Genomic DNA, 17,767 nt, shown 5'->3' on the forward strand with positions numbered 1-17,767 from the left:
CTTTTTAATTCCCCTTGAAGAAATACTGGTGCTGTAGTTATATATGTTGGGGTTCATTGTGGATAACTAAAATATTTAAATATGATACGGCCAGTTGGGAGTTACAGTTATGGTGAACTACACGTTTCCATAAAAAAAAAAAAAAATACTGATCTCAAGACTCCATTAGGTGGCGTTGAAATGAAGACTATCAGCCTCACAATCTACGATGCATTAACAGAACTCCCCTTAATGAACTGTAAAAACAGAGAGTTTTTCTTTTTCTTGTTTAACAATACCCACAACAGTCAAGTTTTATACTAACACATAGTACCCTGTTGTGTTTGGTTTTATTAAAGTTATAAATTACACTATTGGAGTGGTTTTGCACCAAATTGTACTGAAGAATAAATTATTAGGTGGAAAGTGACTATTTTCCAGAATGTTAGTCTACAAAATGCATATGTAGATGCTCACACAGCTTTTCTCAGTGCCCACATTGTTCATGGAACATGAACCAGACCTCACACACCAGACATGACTTGTACCATTACCAGTGCTAATAATACATTTTAACATGTGTCAGTGTCAAATTTGTAATTTGGAAAATATTACATCGAATCAAAATTCCTAATTTCACAAATGAACTGGACAATTCCTGACGGTTGTCAAGGCTAGAATCTAGTATTAGAATCTACATGCTGTGGGTTGGTGCTGTAAACAGGCCTACCAGAATGCCTCTAAAGACACCCACAGCTAAAATATTCAGTCAAAACATTTGAAGTCGTATACTGCAACAAGCCTTCCGTTGAGTTTTACGTGATTGTCAGTGCGCAAAATGTGTTGAAGGCTAGAGGCTTACCATCAATGCATTAACGGTTTTAAATATGGAAATAATAGTTTCACTTGCTAAGAAGCTTTTGTCTGTATAAAGTAGCTCAATTTTTAACTCACTCACTATCCTGTGCAATGAACAGGATAACCAATGTTGCACCTGTTTTTGTTTAGACAGCTGGTCTGTTAGTCTGGCCTGGGAGATAACTTTTAAATCTCTACTCTGAATCCTTTTGGGACCAGTAAAGAAACTTTTCAGCATCCGCGTTACAAGTATTCATATCTTCTTGTGGTGAATGTGTCTGTCAACGTCTTGGGTACTGGAATTCAAACATTCTGTGATAAAACTGTACACAAGTAGCAGTGTGGAGTAGTGGTTAGGGGTCGTGGGTTCAATCCCAGGTGGGGGGACACTGCTGCTGTACCCTTGAGCAAGGTACTTTACCTAGATTGCTCCAGTAAAAACCCAACTGTATAAATGGGTAATTGTATGTAAAAATAATGTGATATTTTGTAACAATTGTAAGTCGCCCTGGATAAGAGCGTCTGCTAAGAAATAAATAATGAAAGTAAAATATGTACATGTGAGAAGAGAGTGCTAATCTTGTTTTAATACATAAACTATAAAAATAAATTTATGTTTCCGTTTTATAAAATGCAAAATGCATGCCCAAGCACTTCCAGAAGGACATGCTTGCAGGTTGCAAGAGAGATGTGTTTTATCAGTGTCTCAAACAATCCAGACCAGAACTTTCCACATAATTGTACTGTGAAGCAGATTAGGTCCAGAACACTTGGTAGCTGTTTTGTTGCTATTTTTACAATGTGTCTATTGACTTCTAGTCCACACTAACAGCACAGACCCAGAATGTCAGTTTAAATCATGAATGTACTTAGATTGTTAGTACTGATATATATATATATATATATATATATATATATATATATATATATATATATATATATATATATATATATGTATCCTAACTGGATGTGCTGGTGTTTGTTATTATGTGTTTATTGCTAAAAACATTACCATAATACATCACAAAAAAGCAATGGATTTAATCAAAATCACGGGTCCGCCATAACAATTAAAAAATATTAATATGGCAGTTTTATACGTGCCATATTTTAACTATTAAAATGCACAAGAATAAATAATCAGTTGTAATGAACAGATAAGGAACTGCTAACATTTCAGTCAAAGCAGGGTACTGACTGTCATCAAAAGGTCAACCACATAGATAGCATGTCAGTTAAAAAAGTGACTGATATACATGAAAATTGCTGAAATTCTGACAAGCAACTCTTGAAATCTAGTTATGATTATGGGATACATTTTTGTTTTTGGCATCCACTGCACTTCCCTAGGGAGGGAGTCTGAAGGCAAAGGCCCTCTTCACTGATAAGAGCATATTGAAATGAATTAATCACCCTTTGGCAAAGCACCTGGTGTGGATGCATTTTTAGGAAGAATCTGATCAAAACCTGAGGTCAGCAGGTGAAGTAGTCATTAATACTCTGGATATGATAAAGAAAGCTGTTAATGGAGACATGCTTTATAACCAATCCCTTTTTTTATATTCAGTTACATATCGCATTGGATATACGCACTGGACACAACAGTACATACTTTGAAACTCTTAAATAAGGTAACAATATTTTGCTTCAAGCAATACAGCTGCAATATTGTGACATGTTCAGAATTGTATAGAATACCAATAAGCAATGAAATGTTGAATGACTATTTCATGAGGTACTCCAGATAAATGCAAAATTGAATTGTTACATGCTAATGGATGAGCGGACAGACAGACCCCCACCCCCATATCCCCAGAATCTAATCTTCTCAGTGACTTCAACTAAATAATGTTAATACCTTGCTCAGGGGTACAACAGCAGTGTCCCCCACTGGGGATTGAACCCACAACCCTCCGGTCAAGAGTCGAGAGCCCTAACCACTACTCCACACTGCTGCCCTAGATAGAAATAAACCTATAATGCTCTTTGTATAAAAGAAAAAAACAGATAATAGGGGAAACCAGAACTACTTATATAAACAAAGTGCCATGTTAGATAGACCGGAAAACTATAATAGCAAAGCCATTGTTGACTTAAACATTTATGCCGGACCAAAAGTCAGACAGAATTTCTCATTGCATCAGCTTTTATTATGCTTTGTACATGAGCCAAAAACAGAGTTTGCTTTTAGATCAAAATTAGGACAACTCTGGCTTTTTGTGGTGTCTTTTGTGGTCCAATTTCTTATGCTTTATCCAAGGCGACTTACAGAGACTATATATATATATATGTGTGTGTGTGTGTATATATATATATATATATATATATATAGCTCTGCAGCAACGATGAGGACAATATATACATATGAGTCTATTTTATTGACAAAGATCCAGATAGATTATAGATTATCTTTTATTTTATAACAATTGAATCACTAAAACATATTGTAACCGAAAGCACATATTCTTGCATGCTTGTATTTTAAATATCACATTAAAATTTTCCACTACAGTTTTTTTTAAAGCTTCAGAAAAAGGCTTCAGAATACTTCACTTCCAGTTAATGCCAAGGGATACAAATCCAGCAGTGTCATTCATAAATCCTTTCTGATAAGTCTGCCAAACAGGAGAATGTCTTGTTCTCCACGGGGGGACATAATTCATGCTGTCTGTTGGCATTTAACAAACAATCTTCACATACTGGGTCCTAAAACAATTTCATATATCTTAAATCTGTGCAAGCGAAGGCAAACACCATGACAACCCACACCACGAGTACCAGTCTGCTCTATTTTCAGCCAAAGAACTGTAATGTTACAAAACAGGCATTGCTTGTAAAATGTCCACTGTTTTATAAATTCTGATTCTGGTTGGGTACTTTTTTGTCTGATTAATTTGATTATGAATTATGTGTCAAATTAACTATCTGATAAAATAATCTATAAATATTTCAAATAAAGCCATATTCCATACAAGTGAACAGAATGTCTGATTAATTACCTATTATCTCTTATCCTGTTGCCTATTATCTGGCAACAAAACAACATATCAATTTTTATTTTTTATTTTTTATTTTTTATTTTTTTTTACTTAAAGACAAGACTGCCACAAACATTGAGAAAATATAAACTTTCCTCAGGTTTGAGGAAACAAATTTAGCTGTAACTTCAAAACACTCAGTTATGTATATACAGTAAGGTTCATTTGGATACGTCTTATATTTAAGAAGGCACTATAAGAATCCTGGCAGGTTCATTTTCAAGGAATTTAAAGCGATTTCTAAGAGACTTGCAACTTGTACCTCGAGCAATCTTCATCATTTTATTAACTGTTTTAAAATATTCAAGCCATCTTCATCTGATCAACTAGCTCCAAATGCCTTTATTGACTAATTCACCAACTCCATCTCAGACCGACATTACATTACAAAAAGATTTCTCAAGCAAAATATATTACCTTAATACTGATGTATGTGTTTTGTAGTGTTGCAACTGACAAAGTAATTTGTTTATATTTAATTTCAGCCTTACAGCATATGCAAAATCAAACTCAGGCTGCAGTACACAAACAAACTCCCAATACAGCCATTGTCAGCCTACACTTCTGGCAAGAATACAGTTATTTCTGCATGTGATGCTCAGTGGCCCCATACTGTTTTTCCAGACCACATTCTGTAGACATTCAAAATAGTTATAAAGCAAACACAAAATCTGTATTTCAGTACAGTATACATACACACATACCTTTCTATATATTTTAGCATTTCATTTTGATTGGTTTGATGTACATTAAAAATTACATATCTTTTAGTGTACTGTACTGAGAATAGACACATTGGACACAACTAAATATACCCATGTTAATTTTCAGCCATATAAATAAAATTGGGTGTTCTTTGTGTTTGTTACAGAAGTATGTTGGGTAATATGTATTATATTTCGGAGTAGAATGATGGAAATGCCATACCAGTCAGTTTTACTTCAGGAAAAAAAAGTCAGAAGTCTCCATGGCAGCAGCACCTGCTGAACTAAAAACACATTAGAACCAAACCAATTGAAATTATTTGTATTTATTTTAACATTTCTCACATAGTCATAATACCAGCTCCGAAGACATCAAATAAAATCTGGTTTCATTGAACCTGATAAGCACAAATCTTGGACATTATATTTCTCAAAGAATGTAAAATTATTGCAGGGAGATATAAATGGTTTCCTATGTAATTTTGGTAACAAGAAAGGTATGAGAAAAAAAATGGCAAAAGGAAATATTACAAGGATTGTCTTGCTAAATATTTGTTAAGTTGAATGACTTTTACAAAGTTTATTAGGATAAAAACACAATACTATTGTGCTTTTATCCTAATAAACTTAATAATTAAGACATTTGCCTTTTATTAAACACGAACTTTTCAATAAACATACTTTATTTGGGGGGATTTTAGGAAGACAATAATATCACTTTTAATTTTAATTAAAATACATTGTTGAAAGATTTCCCTTCACTGTTTCAATTACCTTATTATTTATGTGTTTATTAATGTGTAACTAATCTAACGGGATGCATGTTTTTATTTTAAGTTCAGTAAGCATTTGACAATAAACATTAAAAGTGCAGTCCTCCCCTTTTCTGGGGCGGCAGTGATTAGAGTACGCTGTACTGTTCTCATTCTTTCAGTACGACAGGAACGTTTCTTACTCACAAGAGGAAACCTTATCCTGACAAAGACAGAAACATCGGATTTTACACATCTTGATTTTGAATAAATTATATAAAACCCGGTAAGACTGAATGTATTTATAAAGCATGTAGTTACTATAGTAAGTTGATATACACATGTTATGTAATTTATTATATATAGAGAGAGCATAACGCTAATTATTATTATTATATTATTATTATTAAATTACTACAATAACATTACAAGAAAGAATAACGTAGCACATAAAATAGATGGGGGGTAGCCTTTATTTTGTATTTCTATGTTATTGCAAGTTAGTACTGCATTTGTTAGAATAAATAGCGGATTGCTAGACTGTAATATGTTTTTGGGGAAAAGAAAACGTGTTTAATTTAAAGTACTGGTGTAGTGTTATTTTCAGGTAGGCGGTAAAAATTGGTAAGCAGCACTGTGCTTGCTCTGCATGCCTGAACAACTTCCGCTAAGAAAGCAGGGAAGCGCCCATTCAAACCTGGTACGTTATGTTGTTTTTGGTCTTTCACATATCTTTTATTGAATTTACCATATTTTCCAGTCTTTTACATCGTTGTTAATGTAATTTGTCATATTTTTCCACCATTAAGAAAATAGTATGTGAATATTTATCATATGTAATACATTGGGTCTTGTACATTTTTGATCTTCAATCACATGAATGTCTCCAGTCCTTTAACAGCTTTTGCAGTTTCCTTTGCCCTTCCCATTGTTAAACTGTGCATTACCATGGTTTGCCGTGTTTTTAATACCACTTTGGGATTTACAACTTACCTATAGTCTACTATGGTAAACCGTTATAAGAGGTGTGAAGTAGTGGTTAGGGCTCTTGACCGGAGGGTTGTGGGTTCAATCCCAGGTGGGGGACACTGCTGCTGTACCCTTGAGCAAGGTACTTTACTTATATTGGTCCAGTAAAAACACAACTGTATAAATGGGTAATTGTATGTGAAAATAATGTGATATCTTGTAACAATTGTAAGTTGCTCTGGATAAGTGCGTCTGCTAAGAAACAAATAATAATAAGGCCTACTGATACAGTAATAGCATTATATTATAGTGGAATAGGTTATTTACAAATACTTTATTGTAGCTTTCTATCAGCTACCAGTGAAACAGTGTGTTTGAACTAAAAGTAAATAGGAAATGGTTATCAGAAATTAATTTTGCATTACATGACTCCAATATAAAAAATGTGTTCCATGTAAAACTTAAATACAACTCTGGGTTGTGAAGCAGTGTGGTACAGTGGTTAAAGTCCAGGGCTTATAATTAGAAGAACACTGGTTCAAATCCCACCTCTGACATTAACTGACTGACTCCCTGTGTGACCCTGAGCAAGTCACTTAACCTCCTTGTGCTCCATCCTGTGGATGAGGTGTTAAATCAATGTCCTCTTGTAAGTGACTCTGCATGTAATACACAGTTCACAGCCTAACTCTGTAAAGTGCTTTGTGATGGTGGTCCACTATGAAAGGCGCTATATAAAGATGTTATTATTTTTATAATTAGTGACTGCCCAATAAAGCAGAGAGCTTACCAGTAGTGTCAGGGGGCTACAGTCAAAACATGTCCCCCTTTAACTTTTTGTTCCTATTCAAGAGGTTAAAAGGAAGGACTCTTTGAGTGCTGCACCTCAATACTGCAGGTAAGGTCTCATGTAAACTGCTATCAATTTCTTTATTGATTAATCACTAATTAAATGAAAATAATTATGACATATATTTTCATGAAACAGACATTAGTATATTGGACTTTTTGCCAGGCAGATTTTTTTAGGTTATGTCTTAACCTGTACTAGGAAAAATGTTTTAGGTGGCATTACAGTATTGTAACAGTCCATTTACCCAGGACTAAAAACTACCAGATTAATATGTATCCCCCACTTTAGAAGGAGCTTCTAAAGTGTATGGCACACTATAGTGTTCTACATATCTAGAGAGCTGTCTGTCCAATTGAAGATGAAGCCTGCAAAGGACATTCTTTATTACAAATTATTGAGATATGAGAATATTTTTAGGAAAATATTGTATTTGTGGATGGTGCTATAGTATTTTTTAATGGGTTTCTAGGACATTACTTAGCTATTAGGTTATTGAGTCTAGTCCTAGTAGTATATGGTCCATCTGTCTGTAGGTGAAGCTTACATTTTCACATTAGCCCACAGTGGGTGTGGGTCGTCATGGTGATCTTCTTTTTCATGTTACTGTCACTGCAGCTCTCATTTTGTAATTCCAGGTGTGCTGGGAATGAATGTCACTGGTATGATTGATTACATTTCCACTTGTAGTTCTGGTAGTAGCAGAGACATTAATGATGACTTTGTTTTTTCTATTTGAGGGGAAATAACTGTTGGATAAAAGAACAAAATGTGGAAAAGAGCTGCTGTTCTTTGGCTTTTGCTGTTGGCAGTGAACCCAGATGTAGCCCACGGACAGAACAGAAAAAAGACACGTCGAAAACCAAGTAACCTTATACTAAGAGATGAAGGAAAGGGTATGGGTTTGATTCTTACATTTTAAGGAAGTCTAAAACAATTGATTTTATTGTTTACAATCGCTAAAACAAATATGTTTTCAATATATGATTGTCACCTCTCACCATTAACAGCTTTAAACTACCATTATACAATTAAATCCTTATTTATTTTATTAATTCCTTATCCTTATTACCATTATACAATTAAATCATTACTACTTGTCTTTCCCATGACATTTTTTTTGTTGAGGAAAGAAATAACGTGTTAATCAGACAAAGTGTTACAATGATAAGTGTTCTTTTGTTCATTTTTCAGTTTTTTTTTTCTTTCTGTGTGCTCCTTCTACTCTGATCGTCATGGCCAAGCTGTAAAACTTCTGTTAGGTTTTCCACAGTGGTGATTGAACATGATCCTTACATATAAAACAGCAACAGTAAACAGCAGAGGCATCACTCTTTGTCACAAATAGGGGTTTTGTCTTCTTGGGTATACAGTAGCCCCTGGTGGCTGGCTCTTAAAAGTGCAACATTGATCTTCACGTTTCAATCTGCCTCATGGATTGACTTGAAAGCAGTTTGAATCCAGTTAGTTTACAGATAGGATTCTTCTTCTTCTTCTTCTTCTTATTATTATTATTATTTGTTTATTTAGTAGACGAGACGGTGGCAGAACCTGATCTCTCCAACCTGCACTGATAGAGGAAGTTACCAACGTGAAGGGATTTCAACCTTGTACAGAAATAATAAAAAAAAAAACTATAGGCAAAAAAGAAGGCCTGTGAATTAATTATCAGGGAAATATTTGGAGTAGGTGAATTAAATATCATTAAAACGTGAAATATATGTGTAGCTTGCAGATTAGATTGGAAAATGTAGAAAACAGCGGCAGCCCCAGTTTGATATTGGAACGAGATTAGATTTTTTACAGACTTGTTTTATGTTGCAGACTGAAATGTGGCACAATACAATTGAATTTCATTATATTTATTAACCTTTATTTATCCAGAAAATCATTTAGTAAAAAATAATAAACTCTTATCTTACGAACAGTAAATGTATTTACTGATTTACAGATATTTTAAAAATAGACTAGACTTCTTGAAAGGACACCTCAAACTGCATTGTAAACAAATACATAACACTTTTTTGATCAACAGGATTTTGAGGATGTTGTCCATTTTATACAAGGTGACATGATGTGTACCCTGCATAAATCTTTTTTATTTTTTATTTATTTTTTGCCGTTTCCAGGTCTGTTCTGTCCTTTAGACATTGCCTTCATCCTGGATAGCTCTGAAAATGCCAAAAACACCAAGTTTGAGAGGCAGAAGGCTTTTGTTCAGGATTTTAGTGAAAGAGTAATGCAGATGACGTCACCTTCTGGCATACCATTAAACATCAGGTTGGCTGTCCTACAGTACAGCAGTACTGTGAAGAAAGACCACACCTTCCGAGACTGGCAAAACATTCAAGTCTTCAAAAACCGGGTCCGCTCAATGGCTTATATAGGGCAGGGTACATATTCATCCTATGCAATCACTAACGCCACTCAGCTCTTTGAAGCAGAAGCAAAGCATGGCAGTGTCAAAGTGGCATTACTGATGACTGATGGAGTGGACCATCCCAGAAACCCAGACATCTTGGGGGCAGCAACTACTGCTAAGAACCATGGCATCAAGCTCATTACCATTGGGTTATCAGCCCTTGCTAATGAAAGAACCAGTATTGTCAAACTGCGCTCCATAGCTAGTGCCCCATCCGAACAATATGTGCATAGCCTGACTGATCCATACCTTCAAGATAAACTGCTTAATGAATTGGTGAGTATACAGTTTATGTCAAATGTTTTGTTCAAGATTCACAAAAAGGTAAGTTAGCAGAGAACATATTAGTAAGAAGCTGTGTAATGCAGAGTTAAAATGACAAATGTTAAGGCTTTGACAAATTCTGTAGTGGCTTCATTCAGTGCCTTTTTTTAATGCAAGAATTTCTTACATCTGTTACTGGCAGTAATCAAATGGAATTAATCACACTCAGAACTCCACTGCACCCTTGCACTTTCCCATTTTACTGTCCTAAAGGAGCTACAAAAAACAAAATTTGTGTGCCTCAGCTGGACAAAGGGACGATTGATAATGCTGCAGAATGAAAAAGAGTACTGAGAACAGGCATTTCATCCAGACTTAATTGTGCGCAAGCATGTTTTTATTTCATAAAGAATGCCATTAAAGTGATATTTTGCATAATATTTGTAAACTAAACTATTTACTTAATCGTGGGACTCTTATTTAAAATGAGGAACAAACATTTACCCAGAACTGCATAACTACATTGTATTGTAACGTATTATACAAATATGGACTGGAGTTGAGGTGTATAGTGGAAAACTGTTGTCCCTGCGGGTCATAGTGTGTGACAGGGGATTTTATTGCATTTTTTGAAGTTACGTACCATTATTATGTACATAGACAGTTGTTAAGGACTTCAGGAGCTATAGTGCAAACTATATGATGATGCTTTAACAAATCACAGGATGGATTTTAAACCCAAGGTTTAATAAATATTAATACAGTGTATGGCAATTCATATATGAACATTACAGTATGACTCTGCATATAGGTTCATATACTATATAGTACCAATGGAAATAACTGAAACAACAGATTTACAGAACGGGGGAGGGGAGGCTCCCACTTTCCCCCCAGACAATTATTTCTGATTAAAATGCCTACATAGGTCACTTGTAATTTGCATCATATATAATCACATACAAGTTCATATACATGTCTGGCAATTCATATTTTCATATATTCATATTTTCACATGTTTTTACATGGATGATGTTGGGCGAAAAATTATCGATCTCCTGAATGGGGAGTGAATTGTTTATGAGTGAATTGTTTGAGGTTTGAGAACTGTAAAAGTCACATAATTATAAAAGAAAGAATTTTGAAGAGCTGCTGCAGGCTTTGTGGACCAGCAAGAAAAATGGTCAGCTGATTTACCTGTGGAAAAAAATATGCGGAGAAACATGCAATAAAAAACATAATCTTATAGTGAGTTTTCAACTTGCAAAAATGTATTCCCAGAATTACTTGTGAATACATATCTGCATTCATCTCATGGATTAGAAAGTATGCGATGTGGAAGTGTGCACAATCACTCAATCACAGCATCCAATTGAATTTGTTTCCAGTAAATGAACCATAGTCTGTGCTTCCCAATAGATGAACACATTTCTGAATCCCCAATTGTATTCGGTCTCAAGGCTTTATTCCATTGCTTTTTTCTCCTTAGATTCCATAATTACTCATAAAAGCCTAGACAGCAGAGGTCAGAGTACTACAGAAGTATCAGGCCAAAACAAAAAATGGAATTGGTTTCTGCAAGTTTTAATGCTGGCACAAGCCCTGAATTGTTTTGATGTATGAGCACCACTTTTTATTCCTGACTTTTAAAGTTTTAACTGACATGACATTTCGATGGCATGTGAACTGCCATAAATATTGAAGTTATTGAAATATTTATATCATTAATGTAAAAAGAAAAATGAAGCATAAAAATGCCAAACAGATGTATCCATCTTCAAGTCAGCCAATAAATAGCAAGCATTCCCTATGTATTGCTATAAAAAAAATTTTTTTTAACATTATCAGGTGTTGTTTGTAGCACCATGTATAGAACTGCTCAATTCAAGAAATACACCAATATGTTAATATAATATAATGAAGAATATAATATATATTTTTCTCTTTCAGAGTAAAATTGCTGTTGACGGGGTAAGTATTTTATTGTACTTATTATTTATCTCTTGAGGTTACATTTGTCTAAAGCATGTACCTTTTATTGGATGTAATGGTTCTTGGCATGCTTTTAACTTTTTTTTATTCTATTATGACTAATTTCAGTGTCAGCAGCCAAAGCAGCCGTGTGTTTGTAAAGCAGGAGAGAGGGGACCTCCAGGAAATCCGGTAAGAGCAGCACATTTCCAGTCAGTCACTTTGAATCACGAGACACTGTAATTTCATGAAGAGGAATGTGTGTGCAGGGACTCTTTAGCACCATTACATTACTTTGTTTGTACCCTAAGCATGATTGGCCTATAAACACAAGCGATTGTGACAGGCCAGAGCCTTGCAGATGGGAAATGTATATACTGTGTGGTTTAGACAGGGATGGGGATAAAAGCCTATCCCTGCATGGTACATTGATGTGTACTTCCCCTCAACCAAACATGTGAAAAATGTGTGTTTGAATCTGGACCTGATTGAAAAAATGTGTTCTGGTAAAACAGGATGATTTATTCCAATTTAACTTAGCATGTACGGTAAAAAAAAGGGGGGGTGTGGTTACAGTTTGTCAGTTCTGGGGAGGAACTTGAGGGGGAGAGGACAAGTGTTGGAGCCTGCTGTTACAAAGAGTTTACCTGCTTGAAAGTTGACTTCTGTTTCATATTTTGTTAATAAAAGTGTGCAACTCTTGCTTGCCTGCCTGACCATTGGCAACCTGTCAGAGACACCCCAACTGCTGCAATGATAGTGTTAGAATTGAAGTACCATTATATTCCACACTTGTCTGTATGCCACCCCGGTTTGCATGGACATTTAATGAGCCTATTTTGATGCACTTTACTAGCTTAGTTTCATACCTTCGATAGTGTTTAATGGGTCTAATAAAATTGATATTTGGCCAGCATTGCTATCCAGGGGAATCTTAGTCAACTTTTGTTGCAACAAGGCCCGCTGCTGTACTGTAGATATTCTGGCTTTTCCTTGGCCACCAGAGACGTGAAATACTGCCAAGGATTTTCTTTTAGCTTAGCGGTCATCCAAAACTTCCATCAAATACAGGAAGCATACACAGCAAGTACTAAACCCCTCTCCTGCAAAAGAAAACATACAAATATTCACATACAGCTGAGCTATAACAGTCATGCTGTCCCAATGTGTGATCATTATACCTTATCATTTATTATAGTGCAATGTCCAGAAAAGCGATTGCCTTTCTGGGATCAGACTTCTCAAAGCAAACACACCAGAAATGCCTACATTTTCATTATCAAGATATCAAGTTTATACAACAGAAAAACAACCCCTTTTGATGGCTTTGCTTTTTCGCAGTATGTAAAGGCATGCGATTGTACTTTCATCATATGATTATGTTTGTATTACCCAGAGGGTAGTTAACACATATCTCCCAGTGCATCTTAAACATCCGACAGTGAATCACTGTGCACCTGCAAAACAGCCTGAGGGCATATCTGGATATCTGGCAATTTGAATCCTATAGAGCTTTAGATAAGTCTGTGAGGTCATGACAGATATTAAAGATATCCCATCTGGTGTTTACACCTTTTATAAAGGAACATAGCTGTTGCTTCCAATTGGGATACAAATTAGGGATGGACACGTGTAAACGTTTATTAGAGTAATTGGTTAAAAAATTACTAAATCGTATCATCTATCTTGCATTGCCCTGCAGCTCGACGTCTAACTATGAATAAATATTAAATAAATCATTATTTCTTTCTGTGGCTGAAAATTACTCAACCTCCTGACAAAAAAACAAAACAAAAAAAACACAGGCGTTCTTAAAAGTGCAGGGTGAAACCAATACTGTAGCTATGGTTAACAGAGATGCTTGGAATACACCATTGCACGTATTAAAACTATATTTAATTATTACATTTAATTTATACAAGAGAGTATTTCTTATGTTCTTATTTTACAAAAAAAAGAGATATCATACAAATCCGTAGTGTCACTGGTCATGGTATAATTTAATAAGGTATTACTTTCCGTTCTGCTATTAGGCCTACTTTTTGTTGATATGTTTTTGATGTGCTATATGTACTCATGTAATTTTGATATATGTATTTAGAGACTAAAATGAAAGGTTAATTATTTAAAATCATCTAACCATATTAGGCAGCAGTGTGGAGTAGTGGTTAGGGCTCTGGACTCTTGACCGGAGGGGCGTGGGTTCAATCCCAGGTGGGAAGCACTGCTGCTGTACCCTTGAGCAAGGTACTTTACCTAGATCACAAACAAATGAAGGGAGTTTACAGACAATAAAAGTGTATATATTGACATAGTGGTTCAATAACTGAACCTATACCTGCGACAATAGGTCTTCCAGGAGGATTAGTGCAAGATGACAAATTCATGCTGCTGAATCAATGATAATGTTCAATACGATTGTTAAGTATATGCTATATGAATTGAATGCACTGATAGCTAGATTACTATAGCAAGGGCAGCAGTGTGGAGTAGTGGTTAGAGCTCTGGACTCTTGACCGGGGGGTTGTGGGTTCAATCCCAGGTAGAGGACACTGCTGCTGTACCCTTGAGAAAAGTACTTTGCCTAGGTTGCTCCAGTAAAAACCCAACTGTATGAATGGGTAACTGTATGTAAAAAATAATGTGATATATTGTAACAATTGTAAGTCGCCCTGGATAAGGGTGTGTGCTAAGAAATTAAAAAATAAATAAATCTTGTAATCAGATAATGGTGTTAAATGACAGTGAGTACCGGGTGAATTTAATAGATCTAATGAGTCCTGCTTTCAATACGCTCTGATGAAGACAACATAGTTCAAACATATGTTTAATTCAAATATAGCAGATTGCTAAGATTTTCATTTAAAATACAGTAGTTTTAATTTATAAAGACTAAGGTGTCTGCAACTAGACGTTGTCAATACTTTGAATTCACCTTCTCAACTTCCCAAGCTGGTGAGTATTTCTGCTGAATGGTGGAGCCATTGCAAACACCTGCAAGTGCTCCAAACAACGACAGACACAAAGTCCAAACAGTCTTTTTAATTCTCTTGGTCTGCTTGAGACCATTAAATAATAATGCTGGCTCTACACAACAATGTGTATTGTCAGCATATAAACCACAGGGTTCAGTCCTGAAATAATAGTATTATATACTTATATACTGAATATCTGGAGCAAGTTATACACCTCACTGTGTACGTGCTGTGTGCGTAACCTCTATAAGTTACTTAGTTTGCGAGACACTGCAGCAACTATCTTTTCTGCCTAACTGTACGAAGTATCTTTTCTGTCTTTTCTTTTCAGGGCAGCGATGGTCGTGATGGCGCTAAAGGTAACAAAGGACCCAAGGTACAGATCTTCCATTTGAATTTCTGATTTTGAAATGTTTGAATGGTTTAGTTATACTGGATTTACTATGTTACTTCCTCAAAACATTCTTAAAAGATCTGGAAGAAAAACAGGTTAATATGCATGGAATGTGTTTTACATAATAATATTCGTGTTAATTATTTTATTTATTTGGCAAATTAAAAACTTTGATTTTTAGTACTGTTTTAATAAACAAAAAGTCAAATGTGGGGCCCTGCACCTGGAGATTATTATTAAATTAGAACTGGGTGCAGGGTATAAAGGACAGGCAGTCAGATTATTCTGGGCTGCTGAGGAGAAGGAGGCAGAAAGGTGTGCTCTGCTTCCTGGCAGTCGTGAGTAAGTGCTGTGTCAAACCAGTGTGTTCTGTAAGGACGGGGAAACAGCGTAGCTGTCCCGTGTTAGTCAGGGTGTTCCTGAAAGTTCAGTTAGTGCTCCGAAAGAGCTAAGTGTTTATTTTGTGGTTTGTTTTGTTTCGTGTTCATTAAAAAAAATAGCACAACCGCGCTGTAAAAATCCATTCCAGTGTGTTGGGTCGTATTTTTAAAGGGGCAACGAACCCGAGTGGGTTATATATATATATATATATATAAATCAAACATCAACACTGCTGGATGAAGGCCTCCCCAAGATTCTTCCACAAAAGCCTGTCTGCTGCGTCCCTCATCAACGTTGCTCCAGCGTGTTTCCTAATTCCATCTTGCCATCTTCCTGGAGGTCTTCTTCTTGGTCGCTTTATATCTCTTGGGATCCAGTCTAGTATCTCCTTGGTCTAGCAATGGTGTTTTCGTCTTGCTACATGTCCGGCCCACTGCCATTTCAATTTTTTCTCTCTTATAATATAAAATACACCTTAACACAGCACTAGAGAGAGCGAAACTTGTGGTGACGAAATCCAACACAATCAACATAGAAATGTTCCAGAAGCAAAGCCTGGTGTTTCAACTGGAACTGAAGAATAGATTCAGTGCTCTTCAAGATCTGCAAAAAGATGAAGCAGTTGAGGTAAAGAAAATCTATGAGGAAGTGATGCAAGTATTTGCAGAAACAGCAAAACGCATCGCTGGAACACAGAGTACAAAATGCGACCAGAAGATCACGCAAGAGACGAAAGACCTCATGAAGAAAAGAAGGGAAATGAAACAAACAGCAGCTCTGAATTGAATACATTGAGCTCGGCGAGACAGTAAGAAAGCACATTACTGCGGATACACGGTCGTTCAACTGTAGGTTGGTAGAGAAAACTATTGAAAACAACTGAGGCATGAAGAAAGCCAAAGACGGATCATTGAGAAAAAAGAGATTTTAGCAATCAAACAATAGGATGGGACTGTCATCAAGAACCGCAAATTGATTTTGAAGAGAGTTGAAGACTTTTACAGAAAAAAAAAATCAAACATCAATTTTAAAATTGCAATACACCTCCAACCCCATTTTTTCTGTTATATAAAAAAAATACGAATAAATAATGTTATGCACTACAAAAAATATATATATATATTACAAAGTTACACAATCATAAGACATTTTATATCAGAGCTAATGACACACCTTAAAGACATACAAATCCTTAAAAAGGATCATTACACTCTATAGTCTACAATTAACAAGTTTTGTTTCATAAAGTCAAATGAAACCTGCTGAATAAAGTTATGTTAACATATTGAATTACATACCGCTTTATTGTTTTCCATATACAAAAATTGATAAATGTGACATTTTGAAATCTACCATGAAGTACTGTTCTACTATTATGGCTTCATGTAGACTTTTGCGATATTGTGTAGTTTCTTTGATTACATGATGTTAAATAACAGATCTAAATTATGTTCATATGTTTGTTTGTTTTTTAAATTAGATCTCAATTAATAAAATTCAAGAGATGATAAACTTTTGGCCATAGCTGTATACCGTGCCAATGTAAAGCCCCATTTTTTTAAAATTTAACAACTTGGGGCATCCCCCCCACCACACTGACATGGCAACGGACCTCATACGCCTAGTGCACCATGATGACAGATGTCTCTTGTGTTATCTGCAGAGAGTTGTATGTTATTCGTCTTACCTGATGATGGCTGTCTGTGGTTGCTTGTGTTGCTTTGCCCCTTCCGCTGCTTCTAAGAGGGAGGGGGATGCAGAATTTGGGTTAAAGACCCTAACATTGCATTTCTGTACTTTTGGCATTTTAACATCAACCGTAACTGATGCATTAACTAACTGTTTTGCAAAGAATATACACGAGCGGTGCAACTCGTTTTGAAAATTGGTGCTAAACTGTTTTGAAAGTTTAGCACCAGAGAGCCTACTGCTGCTAAACATGTTTACGACCAGTTTCTGCAGTTAAACTTCCCACATGACACAAACCTTCTCTCCTGTGTATGATGATGAGTGTGGGTGGGTCACATATAATCTAGACCCAGTGAGAAAGTATCATCATCTATGGTTGCTAAAGAATAAAAAACAAATTAAACATGTCTACTGGTGTATAGCTGGTGCTATATGAGGTACACCTGGCGCTGGAATCTAGCGCCATAGCGGCAAATTTGCAACTCTGATATATACCTTTATATTTATCTCCACACCACATC

General features: G+C 35.6%; 1 protein-coding gene across 4 annotated transcripts in view; it reads left to right on the forward strand.

Annotated features, from left to right (window-relative positions):
• The first annotated feature begins 5,485 nt into the window (after positions 1 to 5,485).
• Positions 5,486 to 17,767, forward strand: part of LOC117399663 (collagen alpha-1(XXVIII) chain-like) — a 60,586-nt gene continuing 48,304 nt past the window's right edge. The window contains exons 1-7 of one of the 4 annotated variants that reach the window (XM_059022002.1): positions 5,486 to 5,617; positions 5,927 to 6,031; positions 7,891 to 8,046; positions 9,280 to 9,848; positions 11,787 to 11,807; positions 11,937 to 11,999; positions 15,114 to 15,158. In XM_059022002.1, the coding sequence (XP_058877985.1) occupies positions 7,920 to 8,046; positions 9,280 to 9,848; positions 11,787 to 11,807; positions 11,937 to 11,999; positions 15,114 to 15,158 (825 nt within the window). In that variant the 5' untranslated portion in view covers positions 5,486 to 5,617; positions 5,927 to 6,031; positions 7,891 to 7,919. The remainder of the gene's footprint in view (positions 5,618 to 5,926; positions 6,032 to 7,890; positions 8,047 to 9,279; positions 9,849 to 11,786; positions 11,808 to 11,936; positions 12,000 to 15,113; positions 15,159 to 17,767) is intronic. The other 3 variants (XM_059022004.1, XM_059022003.1, XM_059022005.1) reach the window with 3 other exon arrangements.

The sequence above is a fragment of the Acipenser ruthenus genome, chromosome 4 (assembly GCF_902713425.1).
Source record: "Acipenser ruthenus chromosome 4, fAciRut3.2 maternal haplotype, whole genome shotgun sequence".
Taxonomy (NCBI): domain Eukaryota; kingdom Metazoa; phylum Chordata; class Actinopteri; order Acipenseriformes; family Acipenseridae; genus Acipenser; species Acipenser ruthenus.